Below are 26,293 nucleotides of genomic sequence, written 5' to 3'. Positions count from 1 at the left end.
ATGTGTGGTATGTCATGAAATTGTTGCCAAGAAGTATATTCATGTGAAATGTATTATGGATATTTTGCGAGTCGCGAAATGAGAGAAATTGAGGTCGTCACAAAAATGAAATCACTTGCGGTAACCAATAGAAAACTTGTGTGTGGCGCTCTGGATGCGGTTTGTGCCTCTTTGCTATGTAAAATCTCGTGGTAAAAGAAGGACAAATGAAAGACTAGAGACCATGCGATAGAAGTCTCCGTCGCACAGTCTCTTCTCCTCATCAACATGTATGTCTACAGAATGTCCACCCTCGCAGGCATAAACCATCTGTACATACGAGTGCGTGCATCCACAATGGGGGTGAAGGGGTTCCCCTCAGGAGTGCTTTTCCTAAACAATTACTCGCAGACCACCGAGAAATGCCGGTATATACCATATTTTCCGGTGTATAAGACGCACCCCCACTTTTCGCAAGTTTCTAAGTAAAAATTAGTATATAAGATGCTCCGCCAAAAATTTTGGAAAAAAGAGTGTATTATGCATGAGATGCATTGCTGTATAAGACGCACTCCCCACTTTTCACAAGTTTCTAAGTAAAACTTAGTATACAAGACGTACCTGTGTATAAGACGCAGCGCCGAAAATTTTGGAAAAAAGTGTGACTTATACACCAGATAATACAATATACATGGGTGATTTCATCTCAACTCAGGCACGGATTTAGGGTCAAATTTTTAATTTTGACGAAAAAAATATATGTTTTGGGGCAATTCCTATAATAAAAGAAGACGCAAACGGTTATTTCGTCGGATTTTTTGTTCTCAAGTTATGGACCGTTGAAGCGGTCAAGGTGGAAATTGATGTTTTTCCAGCCTATCGGAGGTGCCATATTTCACTCCATCCCCTTTCCCTACTTTTTACGCTACATCAATATAACTTTTTGGGAACACTCTAGACATAGGCTTGGTCATAACATTCTTAATGATTTTTTTTTTTATTTGTCAAACCGCCTCTCTGTGACGATATTTGACGAAGTTCAGCAAGCTGTGCTGTGTGACCTAATCAACATATTTTTATGATCTTTATATCACCGTAAAGCACCAATTATGCTCTTTCTTTTGAGTATAATTTCGATATTTTGCCACAAGTATATAATGCGCTACATGTGCCTGAAAAACGAATATTTCGAAAAACTAGCAAGTTTGGAGTCGATTTTCTAAAAAACCCCACTTTTTATTTTTTTCATTTTTTATTCACAGTTAGTTAATATAGTAGTCTATAAGGAACTATCAACAGAAATTGTAATATATTGTTTATATGGCCGCTATTAAGACTCGAATCTCGTGCTATGAGCGTTTTGAACGGGACTTCGCACTGGCGCTTTGCTGAGCAGAATTTTGGCCAATGTAAAGTTTTCTATTTAATGTTAGTACTTACCACAATATCTGAGCGTAAAAGCAAGGGAAGTAACAATATTTATCCTTACAATATTTATTTACTTGGCACTGGGGTGATTTGAAAGGTGTGTGAGCTTCGCCTTATGTACTGACGGAGAAGTACGTAACGTCTAAACTCACGGACAAACTTAAGTCACGAGGGAAAAGTCGTAAGTAACCTGGCATGAATCACTGCAAATAAAAATGAAACCTAAACACATGACTAACGCATTTGAAGCCTTACACGCCACGAAATTCTTGTCCTTACACGCCACGAAATGCTCGTTATTTTACGAAAGGTATGTGCACAAAATAGACCGTACTTCCTAAGCGTCAGATACTGAATCACACATATGTATATGCACTGCATATCTGTTTGACATAAGAAAATATGACAATTACATATAAAGTTCGGAATTTTAAACTCAAGATGCGACACGTAACCAGAGAAGGGAAGTAATATTTCATGATGTAGCCTAAACATGTTCATTTCATAAAATATATCAAAATGTGTTGACCAATTCCGTCTGGTTTACGGATAGACGACGCAGTACCCTTTCAATACTACACGGCGCTGCTCACACAAAAACAGTGATAAACACCTGGGATAGGGATAGTCATCTTTCGACGTAGCACATTTCGAGACAATAGGTTGATGCGATTCTGAGCCAGTTTTCGCTTTGTCCAAATTGCAGCCAGTTCAGTGTCAAAGTCTATGGCGCGTCACCTGATCACACAGCGCGCACTCACAGGGGGACAAGGATGGACGCACTGTTGAAACGGTCCGGCCTTTTCACGGTCCCGCCATTTAGCTCTGTCTATTCTGGGGTTTGGTAAACTCTTTCTAGGACCACATCACCTCCCCCTTCCCCCATTGCTTTGCTCCACACATGAGAAGGTTGGATGCCTTTTGATGGGGTTACCTTCTCCCACCCCTTCCTTTTAAGCTCCCAATAACAGGACAGCTCCTCTTGGTCGATGAAGAGAAGCGTTATCCCCTTGATTTTCTGGCCGAGAGCTTCAACGAACGTACGCGCGTTAGTTATGGAGCTCAGCTTAGTTGTTTTCAAGTTATGCAGTGACGCATGATGCTTCAGCACACCACCCACTCCATCGCACGCGCTTTTGCCGTGCCCTGACGCCGAGTATATCCACCTGCTGACAACAAACTTCTTCTGAAATTTGTGTAATTGGTGCCGATTTTTGAAATGGCTTGGAGCGCCGTCCGAAACATAGATTAGCTCCAAAAAAACGGGCAAGAGTTCCTCGAGCCTGTCTTCAATCATTGTGAGCGCAAAGAGCGCGTGTGCAGAATCATGACAGGTATCGTCACTCACGACGCCGAAACTTAGTGTTCCCTTCGTGGTCGTCGCAACGCAGGTGAAGATTGTCACCATCTTGGTTTTCCAGTGGTATCCCTGCACTGCACGTTGGAGCACAATACTCCAGTTTTCGGCGAAATCAAAGTGGAGGACTACGACACGTGGCTTCAGATTTGCTTTTTCAAGCCATATTGCTCTCTGTTGTGCGCGCCGAATATAATAGTGGGGTATGTATTTCTTCGTCCACTTGTTGAGTTCGTTAAGAAAAGCAGTGGCCTCTAAATGTTTTTTCACCTACTCGCCACCAGATTCCCACAGTGCCAACTCCAGTTCATCTTCAGCGCTCATCCCTAGCATCTCGAGGGATATGTGCTTCCGGTTCGAACAGGCTTCCCACCTCTACAAGAAGCAGTTTTGGGAAGGATTTTCACAAAGAAAAATTTTCTGGACGTCTTCAAAGGTCATGGTCTTCCCTGCCGCATTTGACAGAGATGTCAGACAGAGTATGAAGTTGGCGCAGCATACACACACACACTCTTCATGTACAGGGTGTTTCTTAACCCACTTAGGCCGAAGAGAATAAAATTTTGTTAGGCCCATTTTTGACTCTGGGTTGGCCGCCTTGAATTCTTTGTAGGTTTCCCTAATAGATCTCGTCATAAATCGCTTCGTGACGAAGACTTCCTGACCATCAATAAAAAGCCTTACGACATCCTTCTTGTTCGGGCTTTGTCTTGAGCAGTCTTTCGCATCTGATGTGTAGTAAGTCAACGCAAGAGCGACATCGTTTTCATTGAGAGCATGTCCTTGGTATGGGTGAGGTGACGCCCTGACCCCCATTTTTTTCAGCTTTCTTGATTGGTCCAAAGCATGCTTCGTCACTTCAGGAATTGCTTTCAGGATATCTTTCTTTTTGAAGTTAGATGGAAAGAGAGTTAAGAGGCGGTAGCGTTCTAGCTGCGACGCGCTCTTGACGTAGGCTGCTCGTAAACTGATGACCCAGTCGGAGCACGAGGAGCATGGATCTTCTTTGTCTGTGCCCGTAGGTTCTCCGTACACGTCACTTAGTTTACGACCAATTTTCTTTTTGAAGTCCGCGGTTATCTCGGATTTTTTTCGCTTAACATAGCCGGTACGACTTCGTGGGGTCACGCTAGAAGGGAGTTTAAGTGGTGTCACACTTACTTCGGCAGCATCAATTGCTTCAGACACTCCTTGGACCAGGGCTTCCTAGTCAACGAATGATCTGTCCGCTGGTTTCAGGGATGATGACGATGAGCTTGATGACAACATTTCCTGTCCTTGCTTATGTTCTTCAATCTGACCCGAGAACATTGTGTAGCACTTATTGCACAGAACATCTCCAGGGCTTACGCGCTGGGCGTCCTCAGCCGGCAGAACTTGCTTAAGAAAACTTAGGTTTAGCTCCGAGACTTGACGAACATGGCGTCCGTAAAACACTCTTCTCTTGTGTCTCCTTGAATACTCGGCGCACACTTTCCGGTCTGAACTGAATAATGTATTAGCCATGGCAGTAACGAACACTTCTGGCTTTCTGAAAGCAGGAGCAGTTTTAAGTTAGGAATTCAAGTAAAGAGCCGGAAAGGGACCGAGAAGGCTATTATCAGTTAGACGACGTGCGAAGATTCGGCTTCCTTTGGGTCCCCAATCTTCCCATCGATCCATACTTAAACATTCGCTCTCCGCCTCACGCGTAATCTGAGTGCCACGCAGCAGCGGCGTCTCTTTTAGTGCCCGCGGATTAGTGGCACGGTTGTGTTAGAAGGACGAGGAGGGGAGCTTGGAGAGACAGAGGGGGGCTTGCGACGTAAACTCTAACCTCGAAACGCCTGTTCTCCCGACAATCAGGGTTTCCGTGTCGGTCGCATCCAAAGGCATAATACTTAGAGGCTCCAGGACCCCGACGGAGATAGAGGCGGTAGCCCCGTGATGTTCAAGATAAAGTATTCTATACATGCCGCCTGACTGGGGTGGCATCTGTAAAATTTCGGAAACGAAAGCAAAAGGCCGTATGGTACGTTTACACTTGCGGATCCACCAGCGAATCCGCCCAGCTCTTGCCGCTGGGGCGAAACGCTGGGCGGAAAACGTGGCGGCGAGGCGTATAGGTCCGGGATCTATTTCTGCCGCCGAACAAGGCGTTTCGCTGACCGGAAGTGGCATTCTTGTGCAGCGCGACGCTGCCTACGTCATGAGTAGGCGTTCTTCCGGGAGCTGCAACTTCCAGGAGAGAGAGTCGAGGTGGGAATTCTGGCGCCTCCTCGTCATATTTCACGCGATGTTACGAGAACAGCTGCCGGCGCCGCCACCGCCGCCGCCGCTCAAAGTAAATAGATGTAAACGCAACCCGCTCGTCGTCACCGCCGCCGCCGGTAGCGGATCCGCTCCCGCGGAAGCGGATTTCTTCTCAGGTGTAAACGTACCATCAGAGGACTTCTCTAACGATCTGCATTCCCCCGTATTGGGAGAAAAAGATGCGCTCGCACTTGTGAATACGGACTTCTAAGTAACTTTTTTTTAAGAGCACTACTCAAAATTTTTTTTAATGTTTATGGTTGGATTTTAGGTAACTGCTAACGATAAATAGAAAACCTTATATAGGCCAAAATTCTGCTCAGCAGAGCGCCTGTGCGAAGTCCCGTTCAAAACGCTCATAGCACGAGATTCGAGTCTTAATAGCGGCCATGCAAACAATATATTACAATTTCTGTTGGTAGTTCCCGATAGACTACTATATTAACTAACTGTGAATAAAAAATGAAAAAAATAAAAAGTGGTTTTTTTTAGAAAATCGACTTTAAACTTGCTAGTTTTTCGAAATATTTGTTTTTCAGGCACACGTAGCACATTATATACTTGTGGCAAAATATTGAAATTATACTCAAAAGAAAGAGCATAATTGGTGCTTTACGGTGATATAAAGATCATAAAAATATGTTGATTAGGTCACACAGCACAGCTTGCTGAACTTCGTCAAATATCGTCACAGAGAGGCGGTTTGACAAATAAAAAAAAAATCTTAAAGAATGTTATGACCTAGACGCTTAATTAGCATGAAAAAGCCTATGTCTAGAGTGTTCCCAAAAAGTTATATTGATGTGGCGTAAAAAGTAGGGAAAAGGGATGGAGTGAAATATGGCACCTCCGATAGGCTGGAAAAACATCAATTTCCACCTTGACCGCTTCAACGGTCCATAACTTGAGAACAAAAAATCGGACGAAATAACCGTTTCCGTCTTCTTTTATTATAGGAATTGCCCCAAAACATATATTTTTTTCGTCAAAATTAAAAATTTGACCCTAAATCCGTGCCCGAGTTGAGATGAAATCACCCATATATTATATATATATTTTTTTTTTTTAGGTTGTAGACGGCGGGAGCGGGCAATTTAGAACTGTGCCCGTATTTTGTTTGAACCCGCTGCAATGTTTTCCTTCCTTTTTAAGCTTTTGCCATGCTGTGCAACTAGTAACTATTCATACTGGGCAAAAATAAAGTGGGCCTCAGCGGGCCCATAAAAATTGGTGTCGGGCCAGCTGTCAGAAATGGATAGCGAGCAGCCGGGCCCAGGCGATGACGGGCCGGGCTCCAAAATATTGGCCCGTGCAGACCTCTACCACGCGATACCTGCAGAGCTACTTAGCAATGGAGCTGACTGCAGAATGCAGACAAGACTGCCATAATAGTTGCATCATTATGTAGAAGGCTCTGGAGGAAATGTGATGTTTGATTTGTTTTTCTCTTAAAAGTGGCACAAAAAACAATCCAAGTGACACTGTCGTACAGTTGTAGCTCTATTTTTAGCGCATCCGAGATACAAAAAGACCACCTACAATGCTGCTGCAGGTGATGGACGACTGCGCCGAGTGCCAGATTTGATGACGGGTCGAGGTTTGTACAGATCCGACGAGTCGTAGCGCTTGGAAGACATCGATTCAGACCTGCGCAAAAGGGTTCGGACCCACATCAGCAACATAGTGCATAACCTTGGCCTAGGCACGCATCGTGCGCTCGCCTACCTGGGGCGCGGCTCACTTCCACTGTGCCTGCGGGAAGGCCGCCTCGAGCGCTCCGGACCCGAAGAGTCGAACGGCTGGTCTTTGTCCTCACAGGGAGCACGCTCGAAGGCCTCTTCGTGGGGTTCTTCGCACGGCGGCGGATGCGACACTTTGCGAGATTCCGCTCGTGCTGCCACGTCCTCGTGGTGTTTCTCCCTGGCATGCTTGGCCCCGAAGTCTATCGTTCCAGTCGGCCTCCTGCCTTCCGTAAAGATGGACGAGAACTCTTCTGACGCATACTTGGGGTTGATTTTACGCTGCCGCCGTAGGCCCATCTTGGGTTCTGGGGGACTTTCGACTGGCGTCGCAGCGGTAGGATGAGCGGGTGCGGTGACTGTTGCGGCAGACACGGGAGCGTCGACAACAGTGGCAAGGGTGATGACGCCGGGAGGGCTGGAAGACCTGGCAAATTCCACGACGCTGCTCTCCGTTGCTGTTTGGCAGCTCTCCCGAATGTCAGGGGGCTGGAGGCATGGGAACGAGAAAAGTGTATGTTGCTTCATTTTGGCATACCATCCAAAAAAAAGTGTACTCTCCCTACCTTTCGCATCGGCGTGCTGTCTGGGCTGACTTTCTCGACTGGGACTTGCTCCGTTTCTGACTTGCTCATACGGTCCTCGTCTTCGTTGCTGCTGCTGGCAATTTTCTTAACTGCAAAGTCACGTGTGCAACGCGTGAGGCCAGGGCACAGTCGAGGCTCTGTGTCGCAACTCACTTTCTCTGAGGGATATTCTCTTCTTTTCTTTGGACGCCTCGTCGTCTTCTTCACCGGACGACACACTGATGCGATCGTCGTATGAAGAGAGGTCGCTGGTGTGGACGGAGCTGACCGTGACGTCTGACCAGGCTCCATCCGACTCGTGGCCATCCAAAGTCAATCTTTTCTGACGCTTTTTGTCCGAGGAGCGCTTCTCGCCTTTTAACTGCAAAGATAAATGGACGTTGCAAGAGTAAGCAGGTATGGTAATCAAGCTGGGTACTGACCTTTTTCTTTGACGCCTTGGGTGTGGCGTCCACTGGAATATTCTCTGAAGAGACTAGGCATGGCACTTCCGTAAGTGTATCTGCAATAGCCGGATCACAGCTCTCGAACTGAGTTCCGTCTTCTGCATGTAATTCTGAACTTTTCTTGAGATCTGGCTCATTTGTAGGTATCGCGCTCACCAGTTGGAGATCAATTTCACAATTCCCTGAATGCTTATCTGTTACGTATGAAAACCTTAATATCTCGGCTTCCTTTGCTTCAACGAGTTCTAGAGTGCCGTGCATGGCATCTTGTGAAATCTCCTGTGAAACCTCTTCAGAAGTTTGTTGAGAAGGTCCACCAGAAGCATCTTCAGAAACCGTCTGAGCAGCCAGTTCAAAAACCTGAAACGTGTCCCTGATTACGTCTTGGGGAATCTTCTTGCTGCTTGAGCCTTCTTTCGGTTCTGAGGCTTGGTGCCTGCTGACACTTGGCCGTTTGTCCTTCTCCTGAGTTTTGTCTTTCCTCGGTTCCCTGGAACCATCTGAATGTTTCTCAGAGGATCGGCTCGATTTGTGCTGCCGAGACGAATCTTTGGTAGATGACCTGTCCCTGTCCCGCCGGCCTTCTCCGTGTGACCTGTGGCTGTCAGACCTGTCCTTGGACTTGTCGTCTTCCCGAGAAGACTTGCTACCGTGATGCCTCCTGTCATCATGATGCTGGCTACTGCCACGATAGTGGTGCTTGTCATCGGGCCTTCTCCGCTCGCTTCGGCTGTCTTTTGTCTTGCTCGCTCGGCTCGACGACGACGACTTTCCTTTTTCTTCTTTGGAAAAATCAGCCCTGTCTCTCGACGTTTCGTCCCTGGACGAGTCCGCTCTCTCCCGAGATGAACTGTGCTTCTCTTTTGCCTGGTCACACTTTTCCCTGGACGAATCTCTGCTGTCCCTGGGCAGGCCATCTTCCGTTTTAGACTTTGAAGTCTTTGCAGACCTACTGGTGTCCGAGCTGCTTCTCTTAGACGACGAGTTCTTCGCGTGCGAGTCGGACCTGCTAGAGTAAAAACTACTATCCTTTGATTTTGACGAATCGGACCTCTTATCCTTCCTTTCCCTGCTGGCTGGTTTGCTCTCCTTCTTGACGTCTCCCTTTCTCTCTTCATGCTTCCTGTCGGAAACCCTCGACTCCTTCTTGACGATGTCTACTCTCTTGTCCTCTGCTTTCCTGGCTGCTGGCTCCTGGTCGTCAGTTGCCTGGGTCGGCACGTCTGACCTCTCTTCGGGCTCTGTGCTTGTAGGCACGGGATCGGCGAGGACCATTGAGGATTGCGCCTGCAGAGATTCCTCTCCAGGGGGTTCTACCGAAGAATCCCGGCGAACAGTGGGGCTCGCCATCACCTCACGCAACAAACTGTCGGCTTCCTCGGGACGTTCATTGCTTTCAGTTACAATCATGAGCTGGGGCTCCGAGGAGGTGTCTGAGAAGCCCTCGGGCGTGAGCACTGCTGTATACAGTTTGGGGGAGCAGCTGCCTGGGACGTCCTGAGTGGTTTCATCTGGGGGAGAACAAGAAGTGCCCTTACTTCCTTTTCGACTCACCTTGGCCAGACGGCAGGTTGGCAGGTTTATGGAACCCATCCAAGAGCTAGAGCTCCTGTGGCATACCTCGGTGCTTGTCTACTCCATGCCACGTGTCCTTCAAAGCTACTGCCAAGTGTGGTGTCTTGGTCTAGTAAACGAGTGTCTTCTCTCTGCAGCAACAGAGCTGAATGCTGTTAGCAAAGGCTTGTGTTAGGATAGTGTGCCAAGGGCTCATGTAAGTTGGGAAATGAGGCAGATACCTACTTTCGCTAGTGGTTGAAATTATCCTTCTTTCCGGCATATGAGACCCACTTCTTAAAAACTGTCCGTGAGAGTGACACATCGGTGCTCGTACACTGGTGGAGTCTGCGCTTGCTGTGCGCAAGCATGCGTGGCCTTTTCTTTGCCCCATGGAACAGCCTTGTTTTGTGGCATGTCTGACACCTTTGGATAAGCCCACCTCGAGGAATTTCAATCAAAGTTCTCGTTTGCCTTATCTACGATTTATGAGAGAAATGTCAGTTGAGAAAAGAAAGCGCTTTATTAAAAATATATTTTTTGGGATACACGGGTCACGTCCATTTAAGGTCCCTTAGACAATGAGTGACTTGCAGCACTTATTCAAGTTTGCCAGGTAAAGAGCTCTTTGCACTGCCTCGAGCATGCAACAAGACAGCATTTCTTTTCACTTTGCATAAACTATATTGCCCCACTCCTCGTGCTTTTGCAAGAGTGAAACTTAAACCTAAGTTCACATGTTTAGTCTGTTTGCAATGTCTAAGAAGTTCTCCAATGACACAAATGCTCTTAAGCTACCACTGCATAGCAATTTTCCACACACAGGTTCATCAGCACACTAGGGTGTGGTACCAATAGGAACAATGGGCAGCTAACTGTTAGTCGGAAAAGCCAATGTCACCGTAGTTAAAAAGTAATGAACCCAACAATGTTCACTTTTCACAAATGGTGACAAACTCACATTCCTTTAATAACCCCCAACCAAGGAAAGGCTTGTTGTGAGAACATACTTTGGAAAGTGAAGTCAAAGTATGCTAATATACTACCTGTACAAAATACTTCTTGCAGCAAGCTGGAATCCTTCTGACAAAACCCAGTCCAAGAGACTGGCTTAGAGGTTTCTGACTACAGCATTGCAGCACATTAAAAGAAAAGGCCTATTGAGTCCCTGCTAAAAAGAGCCAGCGTAACCAGAGCCGTAGATATGGTCTGGGCAATGGGAGGAGCAAGCTAAAGTCTAAAACACCGCAAATTATGTATTGGCACGTACAATGAAGAGAAAAGTAGTCAACGAGGACACCAATATTTTTTTTTTTCTGGCTGCTTTGTTTTGTTGTATTTGGTTACTGATACTGAAGGGTGGACTACATATGGAAGTAGGGCATGCTTGGCAATTTTTTTAGTTTCCTAGACTTCAATAAGCATACAGTTCTAGTTAAAGCCCTAAAAACACAAAACTCACTTAAGGCAAGACACTGGTTCTAAAATCGACTTTTTGGTTTATTAATGGATTGTAATGAAAATTAGTGTGTATATGTGTTTTGGCTTCCTCTTTTCAAATATACAATTAGTTCTGCAATATCTCAATTACTTTTTGAGTTACGAAGAAAATAATGAAGCATAATTAGGTCATTTCATACGACTCATTAAGGAACTTTCTAATACGAATTTTTTTGCATAAGTGATATGGATTTGTAGCTAAAGACCTGTCATGCAAGATGATGCTATTTATATTTTTGTAAAGATAGATCATTGTATAAAACTAGTCTAATTAGGTCAAGTACACTATTTACAAAGCTTAACGAGGTCACATTATCACTAATAATAAAATTTCTGGCCCATACCGTCATACAAAAATAGCATCACCCTGCAGTTCACTTCTTTCTGAATTCAACGGTATAAAGTTAATAGAAATCCTCGAAGAATAATCTCATGAAAACAACCGTAAGGCTAGGCATGTAGACAAAAAATGCGAAGCTGAGAAAATTGCAGTTGAAGTTTTGACACTCATTGCATAAAATTGAGTAAGATATCCCATGCAATAATGTTCAGCAATATGAAGCATAGTTCTATCTGAACAAATTGAGATGAAAAATTCTGCAATCCGTTCACAAGAACCTTTAGAAATAATATAAAACTGAGAAATAATGTCTGCAATGTAAAATAACGTTATAAAAGAATGAGTAGACTCTATAAGGGACAACGGGAGGAGGCACCAAGGGTTGCACGTTCCGAAAGCAGATTTTGTTTGGCCCTGAAAAGGGCCTTTGTTCGTGTAGCACTTGAAAGGGGAGCCCCTCACAGCTGTCCAGGACTGTAGTCCCCAGCTGTTCCAGTTTGGTGTTGCCTGGAGAACCTCTGCTTTGCATTGCTGCTGCTCTGGTGGGCAGTGTTGGCCTTACGCAGATTGTCCTTCTCCATGCTTTGAGAGCTTTCATGTCCACTACAATGAACTGTGTCCCAGCGTCGCGCGTCTGGCCTCCTGTGGTGACGCCGAGAAGGTCGAATTTGCGCTGGGTCGCCGACTTTTCCGATAGGGCACGCTTGCATTCGTCCGATCGTGCGACTCGTTGCGCCTGCTCGGCCGTGGAGTAGTATGCGGTGTCGACACGAACCGCGCTCGCAAAGCTCGACAAACTGCCGCTGCTGCATGGAGTTGCGATGTCTCCGGCTGATGTTTCCGGAAGATCCAAGGCATCCGGCGGTGCCGATCGCGGTGGCGCACTTGCAGCAGACAGCTTCGGCTTCTTGTTCCACGGTCGCTTCCTCTTCCTTCCGAACGCTTGCCGCGTGCTCGATTTCAACCGAGCGTCGTCCGGCATCTCGAGAACTCGAAGCGAAACAAAACAAAACACGCGCGACTTCGTAGGAAAACGAACCAACAATATTCAACGCAAGCGCGCAAACGGGAACTAAAACGTGCGCTCGACCACGGAGGAAACAAAGCAGACAGGCCTAAGGAGACGGGCGGAGACGGGCCCAGGAGCAGACGACGCACCTCTCGCCAGCGCGGGAACGGAAAGGAGGAAAGGAGAAAAAGAGCGGAGGGGCGCGTTTAGGCCAATAGCAGGGGCGCTAGGCGCCGCGCGTGCTCTGACGTACGGGCACCTTGCTAGCAGGCCAATGAGCGATCGCAATTGGGGCTTTCGGAACCCGCGGAATGCGGACGTTTCCCGATGTTGTCGCGATAATGAATGGCATGGGGACGTGGGGAAAATAAGCGGCTTTCCAACAAGACCAAGATGGCCGCGATCCGACGAGCGATCGCGAAACGCGCGAGGCGCGAAGTTCCACTTGTTTTTATTGAACTCGCTGTGTTAGGGCTCTGCGGGGACATCGTAAATATCATTTTTTTCATGTTTAGACATTGATTTCGACATTGAAACTTTGCAGGCAGGTACCTTAGACTACAATTAATCCAAATATGTGAATTTTGAAAAACGTGAAATTTCGCGTTTTTTGACCATTTTAAGACCCGCGTCTCCCCTTAAAGGGGTTAGGATACGAAAAAAATAAAATCTGATATAAGTATATCGATAGAGCCCATTAGATGCCACTATATTTGTGTTAAATTTGTTTTGTAAACAAAGGGTTAGTTTTGAGGATAAATTTGACTTAATTGCAGGACCGTCAGATTTACTCCCACCCAATAGGTGAACGGCGTTTGGCAACTTCCGGCTCCTTAGGAAATTTTGTTTCACTGTTGACAAACAACGACAATCGGCTGCAAGCCTGTGCAAGCATAATTCTGAAACCTCCAGACTCTAGTTTTCAGAACCTTGCTTAGACAGGCTTTCAGATCATCATCATTGTTTGTCAACAGCGAAACAAAATTTCCTAAGGAACCAGAAGTTGCCAAACGCCGCTCACCTATTAGGAAAGCTGCCATGTTTTAAAGGTCGGTGACATAATCTACCTCATCTCTCCATAGATCATACATATGTCTGCCAGTGTCCCTAGCGGCATGGTAGCACAACTCCAACCGTTCTCTTGCACGCATTCGCAGACATGGCTCTTTCAATGCTTGAGCTGTTTTGGCCTTCAGCTTTCTCGTTTCCTTCCTGCGTTTCGAACCAATGGAGTCTACAGAATTGCTTGCATTGTTGAAATCTTTTGTTTCGACATAGTACTAGGAGCAAGGAGCAGGCTAGGAGGCAAGGGAATGAGAGTAGCGTAGCGTGTAGCTTGTGAGCCTGATGAACATAGATGAGCCTAGCCTGAGAGTGTGTTCAACTAGACGGTTACAATCACATGGGTCATGGACACCATGATGCGACTACTCTGGGCACGTTACGTCGGAATTCCGTCAAGGTTTTCTGGTCACCAGATGCAAATGATTGAGACTTGAAAACTATTTTCCTGTAATTATCATAGCTCTAAAAATTGCAAAATTTGGTGTGTTTACAAGCAATCTATGAGCCTTTCATATCGAGGGTTGTTTTAATTTTCGTGTCCTGGACCCTTTTTAAACTCCATTGATTATTCACACCCAAAACCCAAACGATGAGATACAATGTAAGAAGACTTAAAAAGAGCTGTTGTAGGTACAAGTTCACACCAACCTACTTGTAGAGTGTATAGTATGTTTATTGTCCAATAAGTCCACTAACAGTAACCAGGTCGCCACTTGGGCAAGTTTTTCAGTCGCCAAGAGTAACAGCCTTCAAACCCAGTGACACTAGAACCAAATCTTGTTCAAACATGCCAGCATTGATCGCTGCTCGTGATCAACCAGCACATTTCTATAAGGTTCACAATAAAGGCAAAGCCTGTTCTGCGTTTGGCCGATGACTATCTCTTTGCCGTGCCAGTAATTTCAATGAACATCTTATATACCAGTTGTTGTTACGCATGCTTTCAAAAATCCCTACAAATAGGGTGGTTGAGAAAAAAAAAAAACTCTTTTTGAAAAGATGCTGCCAGTCATGGCAGACGTCAGGGATTGCAAAAAACACACTAATTAGCAAAAATATTGCCAAAAATTTACTACCCAGGTTTCGAATTGGTGAAAATAAACATGATTCCAATTAGAAACTTGTTGAGCGTCATCAAAAACCATTAAATTAGTCAATTTTCGGAAGGCCTAGGGGAGCTCCGGCACAATATCAATATTCAATTTTTATCAAACGTTCACCGTGCCCTAAATACCCACTTAAGTATGTCTACGAAATATCTAATAAAAATATTAATTTTTTTTTTTTTTAAGAAAACAACTTTTAACTTTCTGCGTATACCTCCGAACCACTGGCTGCCGCTCTACTGGCAACAACGAGCAGCAGTGGCGCCCGGATCCCTGGGATCAATCGCGATGTCAAAGGTTGTATCCGAGAGCTGGCACTCCGTCCTTTAAGGCATTGTGCATTGTAGTGGTACTGAGCATACGAGGTTTTGCGGGTCTTGTCTGGCTTGGGCTACTTGAGGAAGCGATGGAGGGTAGGGTATGGGGTGAAAAAACGCCACAAAGAAATGCAGCTGAGTGACATCTCAGAGGTTTCTGACCAAGAAGTCTCTGCGACAAAAGTAGGTTCATGCATACCGACGCGAAAGCTGGCTCCCAGCATTTGCGTCGAACTAGCAAGCAAAACCTTCTATACCCCTCTGCTTCTGAAGCAGCACCTTGGCCACATGTCGGCAGATTGCGAATGCAGCCGCGATGGGTGGTCCCCTCGGGGGCAACGCCAGCGAATCGTCTGAAATCTCATGCTGAAAATCTTGAAACATTTGTTGGTCATTGCTCGACTCGGACAAGCTCGATGAATCATAGTTCATTGTTTCCCACGGACGATCGCGATGGCCTTCTGACGGCTTCTGACCCTGGGGGAAACAGGCTCAAGCTGCCCATGTGCTGAAGGTTCTACAACATCTGACGTCATGGTAAGATGGTCGACAAGTAAAGTTGCAACTTACTTTCGGTTTTACTGTGCTTTTAATATTAAAAGTTATTTAAAGTCTTGGGGACATTGGTTTGCTGCTCTAGGCTCAGTTTCTTGTGCTTTTTAAAAAATTATGTTCAGTTTAAAACGTTAAAATTGATGCCGGATAATAAAAAAAACGTCAATGCTTTTCCATCGTCAGTTTTCCGGCTGCTGCATGAGAGGGAGCTTTAGCACACCCCTGGGCTTCCCACACACTTCAAGTCTTCCTGAAATTAAGTGATTACAGCAATTTTCACCAACACTCGGCAAGTTTCTAATTGGTAGCATATGTTTATTTTCACTACTAAACAAAAAGTTAATAGTGTTTCTGCAATTCCTGATGTCTGCTGTGACGGGCAGTTTGTTCCCAAAGAGAGCTTCATTTTTTTCTCAACCATCCTATTTGTAGGGATTTTTTAAAGTATTCACAGAAACACCTGGTATACAGAATCGGAAAGACAAGGTGGGTAGTGTAGAATCAGGCTGTCTGTGCGAGCACTTTATCTGTAATCTAAAAAAAAAAAAACATGCGCCAGTTGCGAAGACCTCAGGAAGATGTAAATAAATGACAAAGGTTTTCGTGGCAATTCTTAGAACTCCTCACAATATAAATATATATATATATATATCGGGGGTGTTTCAGCGAAGACTGACAAAAATTCCTAGAATTAGTGCATTCAAAGTAAAAACGTAATTTCCTCAGGACTGCATTGCTTGTGGTGGCGGATGTCAGAATGTGCACTATACTTACTAATTAGTTCGCTAGTTGATTAAAATGACTAATTAACTTTCTAATTAGCGCAGCTTTGTGGGTCAGTGCCAATGGCACGATTGTAGCTGCCGACCTTCCAATGACATATCACTTGTTAGCACGGAGAAAAAGTAATCATCCTAAGTGCTGTGGTAGTCGAAAATCCGGTCATTATTTCATCACGACACCAAAACCCAGCCCACAAGGAGCGCAAAAAGTCACGTGCCAAGAATACGTCAGCCGGTGACGCGTCATGGTGATGTCTTCGGGACCGACTCGAGAACGAGAACCATCATGTGTGTTAGCCAGCCGCGGCATGCATTTGATTTTGCCTCGTCCCTTCGCATTCGCCCCTACAAAATACAGTCATCGTCAGCCGTGCACCCCAATTTCGAGAACTCTGCATAGCAAGGTCCTGATTTTTGTATCTCAAAAACTGTATATATATATATTTTTTTTTTATTGTTGTACCGTGTTAATTATTTTTTTTAAGGATATAATAATTACGCCATTTTAAATATTCATGTTTGCATGCAATGCATTTTTGTAACATTGTTCTTTTTGCTTCCGTGCGTGACTAGTAGTGTTGTTTTCCTGTATTTTCTCATTTCTTGCATATTATAATGACTTGACGTTAAACGTAAAACTTAAGTGTAGAACTTGCTTCAAAAACGGTGTTCTTTTGTTGGTGGCTTCTCTTTTGTACCAGTTCACATAGGATACTCCAACCTTGTGGGAAATGATCTTTCCAATCCGTCTTGTAAAAAAATCGTGCTCCATACCACACATTTAGTAAATACTTGAACATGGCCACCTCACTGTGGCAATTTTTTAATTCCACGTGACCCAAATAAACATTAATATTTAGAACTGCAGCAGTTTTGTTACATGTATGTGTTTGAAGTGCTTCCCATACATTGCAATACATAGAAGGAAGCACTCTGTCATTGCATTCACTGAACGTAGAAGCATCTCTTGCAGGATGTCCCGAGGCATTGTTTTTATACGTTGTTTTAAATAGTTGAGGCTAGTGGGTTTAGAGGAGAAAACTTCCCTTTTAACACTGCCCCAAAGAAAGAAGTCTAGAAGCGACAAATCTGGCGACCTTGGAGGCCAGGCCATGATTCCACTGCAGCCAATCCACTGGTTGAGAAAGTGGTTATTTAGGTACGGTGTGCTGAACCCACATCTTCTGGAAAGTATTCAGTAGAAGTTCCAACACAAAGTCTGTTACCACACCTTTTAAAACACAGTCGATGTACTTGCTGCCAGTGAGATTGCCGTCAATGAAATAGGGGGCCAACAATACGACCGTCAAAAATACCATACCATACGCTGGCTGCCCATTTGACTTGGTGCTTGTGCTGACCTAGCCAATGTGGGTTAGTGTTACACCAGTAGTGCGCATTGTGCAAATTCACATTAGAGTTTCGGCAAAGCTGAGCCTCGTCTGTCCAAAGAATGTTATTGAGAAAACTTGGGTCCTTTTAAAATTGTATGAGGCACCAGTTGCAGAAATCTAATAATTTCTGAAAGTCAATTTTAGTCAATTCTTGCTGTCGGTTTATATGGTACGGGTGATAATTACGCCTGGAAAGCGACCTCCAAACTGAAGACGTACTCGCTCCAGATGCCTTGGCGGTTTCCCTGATGCTTGCTTCTGGCTTTTGACTGATGTACGCTAAGACAAATATCAAAGTCCTCACTGCCGCATGCAGGTGGCCTCCTCTCCTGGACCTGGACTAGACCGGTAGGGTGAAAGCGATTAAACACCGCTTTGAATGTGGCAGATGCAGGCACATGACGATCGAGATGCTCAGCTGCATACAGCCTTGGAGCCAGATCAGGGTCCTCTTGCGTGTTCACATACATGATCATCATGTCCACCTTTTCAGCTAGAGAAAACTGGCGTTTTCTGTAGATGGACCGAACAAGTGCTGTTGGGACACTACCGAATAATGCAGGCCGAGCAAAGTTTTCAAAATTGGGGCTGCACAGCTGACAATGATGGTGTATTTTGTTGAGGTGAACGCCGAGTGACGAGGCAAAATCAAATGCATGCCGCGGCTAGATAACAAAGATGGTTAGGGCTCTAGAGTCATAATCCCAAAGACGTCATGACGTGTCACCGGCCGACGTATTCTTGGCACGTGACTTTTTGCGCTCCTCGTGCGCTGGGTTTCGGTTCGTAATGAAAAAATGACTAGATTTTGGAGTGCCACAGCACTTAGGATAATTACCTTTTCCTTTGTGCTAACGAGTGATATGTCACTGGCAAGTCGACAGCTACAATCGTGCCATTGGCACTGACCACAAAGCTGTGCTAGTTAAAAAGTTAATTAGTCATTTTTAAATAATTAGCAGACTAATTAGTAAGTATCACACATTTCTGACATCCGCCACCACGAGTGATGCAGTCCCGAGAAAATTCCGCACCACGAGTAATGCGATCCCAAGAAAATGATCTTTTTACCTCGAATACACTAATTTTAGAAATTTTTGTTTTTGCCAGTCTTCGCTGAAACACCTGGTATATTATATATATATACACACAGCTCTGGACATAAACATAATGGCTCTTTTTACCTAGTAATTTGTACCCACCAATGTCAGATTCAAGAACTGCAGCTTGATGCAACCAGTTTAGTATGTGGCTCATGAGTACCTACTTTCCCCGAGTATGGAACCCTTTCTTGGTTTCTCAGTTGCAGGTAGTAGAGTACTAGTTTGAATATAAAAACAATGACACATATCGGCTCTTATAATCATCTACAGTGCTTTTCACATCCTGATGTCTTTCACATTAGATCAGAAGAGAGCTACTCAATGACTAAACTGTTGCACTTCCGAGTCCCAGTTTCAACAATGGTATGCAATAAAATCGGAATACTGTAGCCCCAAGATGCTGTTCTTCAATGCAAACAGCAATCAGTTTTGACTGCAGGCTGGCAAACTCCTTCGGGGTCAGAGTTTAAAAAAAAAAAAAGTTGCACGCTGTACAACAGGGCGCAACAATGCTTCACCTCTGTCAACAGACGGGACGCAAGTTTTCTAGTTCTGATAGTGCTGCAGGTCATCCCATAATCGCAAGAGTGGCAGATAGTATCGGACTAACAAATATTCCCTCATCCATTAGACTGCACACTCACTATTCGAGACCAAAAGAGATGTCCCATCCAGGCTCCGGCACAAGCAAGACAAAATCCTTACGAATATTCCCGGGCACCAATATTCCACGATGTTTGTGCATGAATGAATGCATTGATCTGTGCGTGTCCACGATTAGAAAAACTCGTTTCCCCTGTCAAACCACGATGGAAGGGTTCCAGGACCAGAATTCACAAAACACCGCAAGCACATCAATGAAATAGCAGAGGTGTACAGTTCTAAGAAAAAAGACCATCTCAGACCATGCATCACATGATCTCCACAAGGTATGTACCCTTAGCAGCACCAAACATTGGGAGAAGTCGGCGCCGAGTTGTCCGGGCCACTAAACTGGTGGCTCGGGCAAGCTTTGCATCTGACTCTGGACTAGTAGAGCAAGGCGGCTTGAACATAATTAAACGGGGCTGGTGATTAAAAGTGACTGATAAAATGGCGATCGTGGAGCACAACCACATGTCAGTGCTGCTCGAGTATCCATGTGGAGACAATGCATCATGCAGCACTCAAGTTTCAGCAACAGCTGCCACATTGAGGTTGGGACACCCTTTCATGCTTGTATGAGGATGGCACAATTCTGTAGCAACATGGTGGACTCTGTAGACACTTTGTTGCTTGGGGAATAAAAAAAGAAAGAAGATAAGCCCTCTTCAATTAGGGGAGTCCCAGATATAGACCATTCCACTTTGGGCTCTCTGGACAGTGCCACTTTGTTTGACTGCAGCATCACCTGCACACATCCGGGCACTTCACTAGATTCCGAGGGGTGGAGGGTGTAAAGAGCACACTTTCGAGTGTGGTAGCAGACGACAGCTAGTGCGCTGCAACTGTGCAGTGGCTCATGCTTGGAGAATGCTTAGGGCTATTAGAGGTCCAGTATGTTGCACACTGTTCATCTATTTCAATAAACCAACACCTATACATCTTTCTTTGTTGGATTACACCGAGAGCAACTGCATCCAACGGTAGTACTGCCTTCAACCGCTGCGACTATTGCGGCAATGAAGAAGACGCTCCTGAAGGTAGGGTTCAGAGTTCGAAAAAGTCTTGCGTGGTTTCTTTGAGCGCTCCTTCAAAGGCAGGGGTGTCCTTACTTCGGAGTTAGCAATGTTAAAACCCAACCAAGTTTTTATTGTGTTGCACCCAACCAGAGGCAACAGAAGTTTGTTACTTATAGAGAGTTCATTTCACTGCATTCATGCCCACAAGTGCCCACTTACAGCATGGAGCGAGTCCGTTTCGGCCGGAACTTCACGAGTGGCTGCACTTTTTAGGTTTTTGTTTTTAAAGCCAGAACTCCACACGTGCCTGCACTCGCTGCACCTGGAGAATCGAGCGTGCACCAGAATGCAATTCCATGATGCATCGCTCAGGCAAGGAGCGAGAGCAGACGGAGGTGGTTTGTATGCTACACAAAGTGTCATTTGCAAATAGCGGAACCAAACAAAAACTGTAGATTTTCTGCTAGAAATCGAGTCCCGCGGACGACGAAATTGAATGCAAGCTTCAACTGGGAGCGTCTACTATTTAATGAAGGAAGCAATCGACAACCTATGCTTTATTTGCAAGTTTTGAGTCGTTCCGTTGTCGCAGCGATGCTGAAATCAACCAGTGGGTAAAAAAGAAAGGCTCAGGACAAACACATCAGCAGCTGCGAGATCTCTCCCACCATCCGCGTGTGGGTGAAAAGTTGAAAAGTCGACGAAGTTCGCCCCGCAGAAACTAGTGACACATCCAGTCAGCACCCGAGAAATGTAAACATGGCGATTTTGCTTGAGGCTTGGGTAAAATTACCATGTTTAACATTTGCCTATGCAAGCTAGCTTGTCTCGGTGTAATTTGTCTCAGAAAGCCCTTGTTCTCGCCGATCTCACCAGTGATAAAATCTTACCCCGTGTGTACGACGATTGAAATCGAAAGTGCTGCAAAACGTATTGCTGGAGATTCCAACACACTAGTTTTAAGTTGTATTCTTTCAATAGTTCATTCTTGGAACTGATCAAGCTTCCACACAGTTAGTCTTAACAGTTCTTCCAGTGTAAACGGTTATAAGTTAAAGATAGCACACCTTTCATTACTTCGTAAAGCAGTTTCGTAATCACGTAATCAACTGGTTGCGTAACTGTAAACATCTCTACGACAGTCGAGTTGTTCAAAGTCATTGCAAGTATAAACTATATGTTGCAGCGACTTCCTGCCTGTCATGACGAACAGCAAGGCGCTAGTTTCGATTTGGTGTTTGTATTCCTACTAGAACATACTGTAAACAACTTTATTTTTGCGGGCACAAAATTTAAAATCAGTGTGGTATGCTATGTATTTGTTGTCATAGTGAAACATATTCACGGGATCTATTTTTCGCAATATTATACAAGTTGCGAAAGTCACAAAAATTAGGTTCTCACGAAAATTAAGTCATTTACTGTAGATGGCGACAGCATCGGGCTACACTCGGTGCATTCGGAAAATTCGTTTGGGGCCGGTTTTCGGCTTCCACGAGTGTGATGCACTCTGGAAGAGAACTCACACGGTACCAATGCAGGTGAAACGAACTCACTATTAAGCAAGCACTGTCACATCGACGTTAGCTACCTTGTGTTGTCAAAATCACAATCTTGGGGAGCGGGGGGGGGGGGGTCCACTGGCCAAGTGTGCTAGTGCGCCGCTCGGAGCATGTGGAACGAAAGCACTGACTGCAGAACCCAAGAATCCCAATTCCAATCGGCACCCTTCCCATTCCCACCTGAATGAGCAATGTACCGGTGTGCATTCATGTATCACTACTGCGTGATGCATGTTCATGACCCCAGACTAGCAGCCACACTCCATTGGCTAAAATTTTCATCTAAAGCAGGGATGCTAGACAGCCCTTTGGGGCAGACTAGATTCCTGCTGTCTACACATCCATACAATAGACAAGTTTTTAATCGAAATGATGAAAGAAACAACTTATGCACAAAAAGGCTGCTGACCGATCAACATAGACATACCCGCAATGTATGATTTCAGGCTGCCTATTAGAGTTGCGAACTAAGCATCTTTTTCCAATTACCACCCAAGCATCTTATGAAAGGGATATCTTGGTTATGAGTACACCGCTACCAACATCTGCAATAATGGTAAGGGCTTGTATCCAAGGCTCAGTAGGCACCAGATTCTGCACGGATTCATTTTTTATCGATAGAACAACCTTGAATAGGCATGGTTGTTGCTTGTAGGTGTATATTTTTTCTCTTTCATTGCTGCAAAAGTTGTAGATCAGTAGGAACCCAATCCATAAACATATCATATAACAACCACATTCACTCTTTTCTGGAGCATATGGGCCATATACAATGTCTACAGAGTTTCCAGTTTTCTTCCTTATTTGCACAGAAGATGACAGCAAACTTGTGCCCAGGTAATCTTTTTATCGAGTATGAAATTGTATGCTGACGCATGAAAACTGAAATTTCCAAAACGACAGAATTTTGAAATGTGCTTGCGTGCTAGCCGGGTGTTTGCTACAGTTCATTCCCCCCAGAAGACGACGCGCCATGGGGCAGGCTTAATGCTCCAGTTAGAGGGTACAGAGCGCGACACTGTTAGCGCGAACAAGCGATCGCCGGTTTTTTCAGTTTTTCTCTTTGAAACCAAGGGATGTCATCAAGTTATTATTGCTACGGAAAGAGCTCATTTACTTCTATTATGTAAGCAATCGAATTTCATACTCGCTAATACTATTTAGAAGTAAAATGTGAAAATGCACCGATATTGTGTTCGTGATAACAGTGTCGCGATGTGTACATCTTTCTTTCTGTTTTGACCCAAGTGAAATGGTCTATACCAGAGAGATTAGTCCACAGATCAAGTACGGTTTTGCCCATTTACAGAAATGTGCATTTCCTCCGTATTTACACATATCACAGGTGATGCTGCTCACATATCACAAACATCAATTGCACACACTCGTGTAAACCTCATGGCTGATATACCGACTGACCAACAGCCAAGAGGTCCAAAAAGAGTCACTGAAATAGAGTAGCCCAACTTTTCACGGCACCGAGACGACAAGTTTGCCACTACTTTTCTTGGTTCCTGCACGCGTCGTAAACGGGAGTTGAGCAAAACATGCATCCCAATTTGGCCCACTCCGAAGTGCCATATTGATTTTGCACATCTCCCTCTTTCATAAATACGACACGTTGGCACTTGCCTGGTGGTCAAAACGAGGCAGTGCGTGCATAACTGCCGTCCAATCAAAGGACAGCTGGACGAAGTTAGTGGTGAGGGACACCGACGGGAGACCCCTCGCGCCAAGTGCAGGCTTCCCCATTTTGAGCATACCTCGGCCACCAGGCACGTACGTGGCGGCCACACAAACGGCGGTCCGTCCCCACATTGCCCGGGGGCGCCCCACGAACGCCCCCGAGGTGTCCGCAGTTGCGCGTTCTCACAGAGACTAGCTGTTGGCAGTGTGTTCGGGACGCGGTCCGACTCGGTGCGCGACGCAAGCGTCTCGGTTAGCAATAGGCCGGTTAGTAGGGCGAAAGTGTCGTCAAATACCTATACTGAATTCAGACTTTGGCGGGGGCAAGGGGGCCGGCGGGGGCAAGCAGGCCGGCGGAGGAAAGGAGGCCGGCGGGACGAAGCTGGCCGGCTCGGCGTCGGCTGCCGACGGCTCCTTGGGCTGGCTGAGGCCCAGGTACTGCCGCACGCCGTCCTCCACCTCGGGCGTGAACACGTGGTAGATCTTTGGGTTGACGATTTGGTCCACCAGATGGTCCATACCTGCGGAAAGCATGCCCGATCTGGGCGCGGGCGGCCGCGTCAGCCGGGGCCACAAAGCGGCCGCCGATGCGCGTCAGACCGACGGCCACTCACTCGTTGATCTCCCGCCTCATGATGTCTCGAACGTGGTTCTTGTTCATGTCGGGCGTCCAAGTTTGCATCGCGAGGAACTTGGTGATGTAACCTTCGATCCTTTGCTTTAGGTTGAGATAAGCGGGCTGCAAGAAGCGAGGGAAGTCAGGTAGTTGCGCGGGTCCATTTAAACGCGTTTACTGCTCGACGAAGACTGACAGTTAAATCGGAGCGAAAAGTGAGTCTCACCTTGGTGTCCACATCACCGAGGCAGTCTCTGCGCAGCTGATCGAACAGGCCCCGGGACTTTAGGTGGCTCACGATGCTTGCTGTGAGTTTCGGGTCTCCGGGGGGGAGCTCCTTCATCTTCGACTCGGAATTCATGCTACTCTCAATTTATTCTCACGGAGGCTACGAAGCACAGCGCACTGCCGATAATCATATCAAAACGAACGTTTCTTCTGGTTAGGCAGGTGGCTCTGGGCAGGCGTACCGACAAAAGCGACACGGCGGCACCTCACCGACCTCACTTGTTTTGAGGATACTGATGATGCTGAAAATGTCCACACGCCACTGAAGGGCAGCCCGTTTCGGTGCTTTTTTTGTGAAAGACGTGGTGGTGCTACTTGCGTAATTTTTTTTTTCTCTGTCGATTTTTGTGAAAAAACGATCATCCAGCACACATAAAGTTTTAAAGGTGTTATATGTTACTGTTAAAAGGTTTCAATTTAATGTTAAGTAGAAGTTAACTTTAACTGTTGAACCTAAAAACCTATGACAATTGCTGGATCGCGCTTCCCCGCTTGTTCCCTGAAGCACGAGTGAAGCCACCAAGCGGCCTTCTTGCTCATAGACGATTTGCGGTTCCGCTAGCGTTGCAGCGGCTGGCGGCAGCGTGCTACAGGCACGTATTTTACTCGTTCGTCGTCATTCACTAAGGAAGCATTTTTAAGACACTGTGTAACCGTTGATACTTTCCGTTTGAAATATGTGGAAAATCTTACGAAAACGCAGTGTTGCAGGGAAAAGGCACAACTCGCCGAAAGCAAGTTTCGCCGGTCTCGCGGCGGGATCGAAGCTTCCTTGGCTCGCCGAAGTGCTGCATCTCTGTGCCTTCGCACGCTTGGATACCAATCAAGAATCGACGCCGTGTGGATGTGTTTTGCGAGCGCAATGTGCGTGAAGCCGTATGTAAAGGCACAACTCATCGAAAGCAAGTGTCGCCGGTCTCGCGGCCTGATCAAAGCTTCCTTGACACGCCGAAGTGCTGCGTCTCTGTGTCTTCTCACGCTTGGATACCGATCAAGATTCGTTTCGGCGCCGTGTGGATGTGTTTTGCGAGTGCAATGTGCGTGAAGCCGTATGCACAGTGGCCGTATGTACCTCTGGGCAGCGTTTTACTTTTACTCTGACTACTGTGTTTGTAACTTGCGGCACTCGCGGTCTAGAAACTAGCTTGACCCAGCGTCCAGTTGGTCCAGTGTCCAGTCTCGTCCAGTGGCGACGGAAAGGGGGGGGGGGGGGGGGGGGGAGAGGAGAGGTGGAAGGGAGGGGAAGGGGGCGGCATAGGGAAGTCGGGACGGAAAAGGGGGGGGGGGGGGGGGCGGGGTGCAGCGCGACCTAGTCGTTTGGAATTTCCAATTGGTACCAGTTAGGTTTTCGGACCACCAATTGGTCACTGTAATGGGAACCATTTGAAACCCATTAAGTTTCCAACTGGAAAATTTTTTCCAACTGGTGAGACCCATTGGCAAGTGTGCTTCCAATTGGAACCCATTAAAACCAATTGGTTCCAATTAAAACCAGTTAGAATTCCAATTGGATCTAACGATAATTTTTAGCTGGGGAGGGAGAAGGCAGATACAAAGATACAAAGGGGTTTATACAAATGATGATGATGATAACAGGCGCCCACCGCGATTGCCGGCTTACGATTTCTCTTGCACGCTAAAGTGGCTAAAGCCTCGCAGGCAACGCTAGACACTGCTCCAGATGGTCAGAGCCATATAGGTAGAGAGTTTGGCCATTCGTTGGGAAGTATATAGGAGACAAATGAGGGGCGCTATTAGGGAGTTTTAGAATAACGTACGCAATTTTAGCGCACGCTAGCGCTAAATTTAGCGCTTGTATTAGCGCACGCGACGCAGGGGAGTTTTAGAATAGCGTTTCTCCGCCGCGACGCAAAAGCCCAAGCACCTCGCGCTTGCGACGCCACCAAGATACAGACAAATTTTTATT

At 46.0% G+C, this 26,293-nt stretch overlaps 1 protein-coding gene across 2 annotated transcripts in view; it reads right to left on the bottom strand.

Moving 5' to 3' along the window:
* Window positions 1-24,629, bottom strand: part of LOC8039599 (protein starmaker) — a 28,204-nt gene extending 3,575 nt beyond the window's left edge. Inside the window, exons 1-8 of one of the 2 annotated variants that reach the window (XM_029991626.4) lie at window positions 24,305-24,629; window positions 24,077-24,201; window positions 23,759-24,003; window positions 7,805-9,339; window positions 7,536-7,743; window positions 7,362-7,471; window positions 6,782-7,284; window positions 6,596-6,703 (exon numbers count right to left, since the gene is read on the bottom strand). In XM_029991626.4, coding sequence (XP_029847486.3) covers window positions 6,596-6,703; window positions 6,782-7,284; window positions 7,362-7,471; window positions 7,536-7,743; window positions 7,805-9,339; window positions 23,759-24,003; window positions 24,077-24,201; window positions 24,305-24,439 — 2,969 coding nt within the window. In that variant the 5' untranslated portion in view covers window positions 24,440-24,629. Of the gene's footprint in view, window positions 1-6,595; window positions 6,704-6,781; window positions 7,285-7,361; window positions 7,472-7,535; window positions 7,744-7,804; window positions 9,340-9,448; window positions 10,843-23,758; window positions 24,004-24,076; window positions 24,202-24,304 lie in introns of those variants that run through there. The other variant, XM_042287493.1, reaches the window with a different exon arrangement.
* Between the last annotated feature and the right edge of the window lie 1,664 nt (window positions 24,630-26,293).

The sequence above is a fragment of the Ixodes scapularis genome, unplaced genomic scaffold (assembly GCF_016920785.2).
Source record: "Ixodes scapularis isolate PalLabHiFi unplaced genomic scaffold, ASM1692078v2 PGA_scaffold9__187_contigs__length_104089568, whole genome shotgun sequence".
NCBI classification, from domain to species: Eukaryota; Metazoa; Arthropoda; class Arachnida; order Ixodida; family Ixodidae; genus Ixodes; species Ixodes scapularis.
Note: the sequence above shows the minus strand (reverse complement) of the source record. Positions and strands in the feature narration are given on the sequence as shown.